A 2,300-nucleotide genomic window follows, 5' to 3' on the forward strand; every position below is an offset into this window, starting at 1 on the left:
TTCTACCAATTTTTATTTTCATTAAATCCTAGAATACACTGGTGAGGCTGCTTGAAATGTGCTAGTATTTTTAAATGCAAGAATTTGATCTTCAAAGCACTGCATCTGAAAATAGAATAATAGAATAGGAGTCAATCCATAAAATCTGGTTACATATTTCCTGGCCAAAAATGTTGGTTGCTTCAGGAAGGTAAGACTGAAATATGGGTGAAAGAAAACTGTGCAGGGTCTGTTATTTTCTCACCTCAACAGGTAGCTCTAAGTGTGTGTTCCCAGAGACACATGATGTAAGCAAGCACTCTCCTGAAATGAAACTCTTCAAGAAACACTGAGAGGCTATTTATCTAAATGGCATGGCCTAGAGAGATTTATAGAGTACAGAGACATTACTAAGCTACAACTATGATTTTGTTTGGCTGAATAAACTGGAAATTTTTACTTCCCTTCCAACTATACCGGGCTCTAAATGACTGTCAGAAAAAAGAAGGTAAGTAACATAGAAAACATAATTTATTTTAAAATATTTTTTGTTTGGGAGAATACTCTTTGTCAAATGATAGAAACATTGGCTGGGAATATACTATACATTGCATTTACTACATCTTTTGGAAACTCACATAAGTAAGCGCCAAAAGAGATATGACTTCATTTGTACATAATACCTATCATAATGCTAACAGCTCAGTTTCATTCTAATAAAAGAACAGTGACACATACTCTTTGGGTGTGGATCTTTGTAAAACGTTGTATTTCCAGGTCACAGTTCCTTACTGGGAAAGATACACTAGAAAGCAATATCTAAACTGGGCTTCCCAGTTTAGAAGTGGGGTGGGTTCCCAATCCATGTTAACTCTCCGAAGAAGTGTTACGTGTCTCAGATCAATTTTCTCAATAATTATCACTTTTTCCAGTGTGTCCCTAATGTGTTAAACATTTTGGTATATGTAATTTTATGTTATTCATCTGTGGCTTTACATAAATTCTCACCGGTTGTACCAAAACATTAGTGGGGTATTTTGGCAATAATTTCAAGAAACTGTTAAGACCGCTAAGGGAAAATTACTTCTAGTGAGAACTTGAATAAGAGGGACCAGACTGATTTGAAATGACAGTCGTTTGAAAGATGATGCACCTTTTATGAGTCAGTGGGAGGACTGCTTGGTAAGTGGCATTCTAGTGAGATGCCAGGAGGGTGGACTATAGAGAGACCCACACCCAGCACCAAGGTATAAAAAGAAGTCCTGCATTAACAAGAACACTTCAGCAACGTGTTCTCTGCAGTTTAACCGAGGCCTGGGTGTCTGTCTCTCTACTGCTACCATGTCTAATAAGGTCTGCTCGGAAGTTCAGGGCTCTTCTTCTAGTAGGAACTCCTGTCACGTTCCCATCACCTCACCTGTGACCAGTGGTCTCTGCTCCACGGAGACAAGGGAGAGAGATGCCCCTTGCTCTCCTACTAGCAGTCTGGGTAGCAACACACCATGCAACAACTGTCAAGAGCCATGCGGTGAGCCCAGCAGTTGCCAGTCAACCAGTTGCAACAGGAGCACTGGCCGACCTTCAGTCTGCTCTCCGACTACTTCAGGGATATCTGGATCCCAGGAAGGAACTAGCTGTCTTCCCAACACGTCCTGCAATTCCAGCTTTGGCCGTGCAACGTTCCGTAGACAGCCTATGAGTTGCTACGTTCCAAGTTACCTGTTTAATGGATGTCAACCATCGGGCTATCAGACCTACGGCCATCTACCACTGAGAAACCTGGCCTATGGATGCCGGTCTTTCAGCAGCACGCCTAGCTGCTACAGGCCCACAAGCTATAAATACAGCAGCTTTCAACCCTATTCCTCTTGCTTCAGTGGTTGGCGTTATCCTCACTAAAGAAAATCTTGAAGACCTGAAGCAACCTCGTGCTCCTGGCTTCCAGAAAGATCAGCCAGCATGGCAGGGAGGGTTTCCATTCCCCGGGGCTGCACTGTGCATGCTGATTCTCTAGCAATTCTCAACTGAACTTCTTGGTGATTTAGGGGTGTGTATTACGTACTTTAGTATATTTGCTGACCTTGATATATTGTTCTACTTTCATAAAACGTCTTCTTTTGCTCTCATCGCAATTAAATTGTGGCTTTGCATAAGAATCATACTTATCACGTGCTATTACTTACAGGGCTTTAACTTGCCTGGGTTTTCTCCTTAGATACGATTAGCATCAACTGCTTTCATTGACACTGACCATTCTTTGGGACTAACTATGAAAAGTATTTTAAAAACAATTCTAGACGTATTTTTAATGATTTATGTAA

The 2,300-nt window shown here is 41.2% G+C and overlaps 1 protein-coding gene across 1 annotated transcript; it reads left to right on the forward strand.

The window, feature by feature from the left end:
- Window positions 1–1,320: 1,320 nt before the first annotated feature.
- On the forward strand, window positions 1,321–1,878 carry LOC308422594 (uncharacterized protein; the record flags this gene model as incomplete). Its single annotated transcript, XM_080919222.1, has 1 exon — window positions 1,321–1,878. The coding sequence occupies one exon, from the start codon at window positions 1,321–1,323 to the stop codon at window positions 1,876–1,878; it is 558 nt and encodes a 185-aa protein (XP_080775348.1).
- Window positions 1,879–2,300: the final 422 nt, after the last annotated feature.

Source organism: Micromys minutus, assembly GCF_963924665.1.
Source record: "Micromys minutus genome assembly, chromosome: 7".
Taxonomy (NCBI): domain Eukaryota; kingdom Metazoa; phylum Chordata; class Mammalia; order Rodentia; family Muridae; genus Micromys; species Micromys minutus.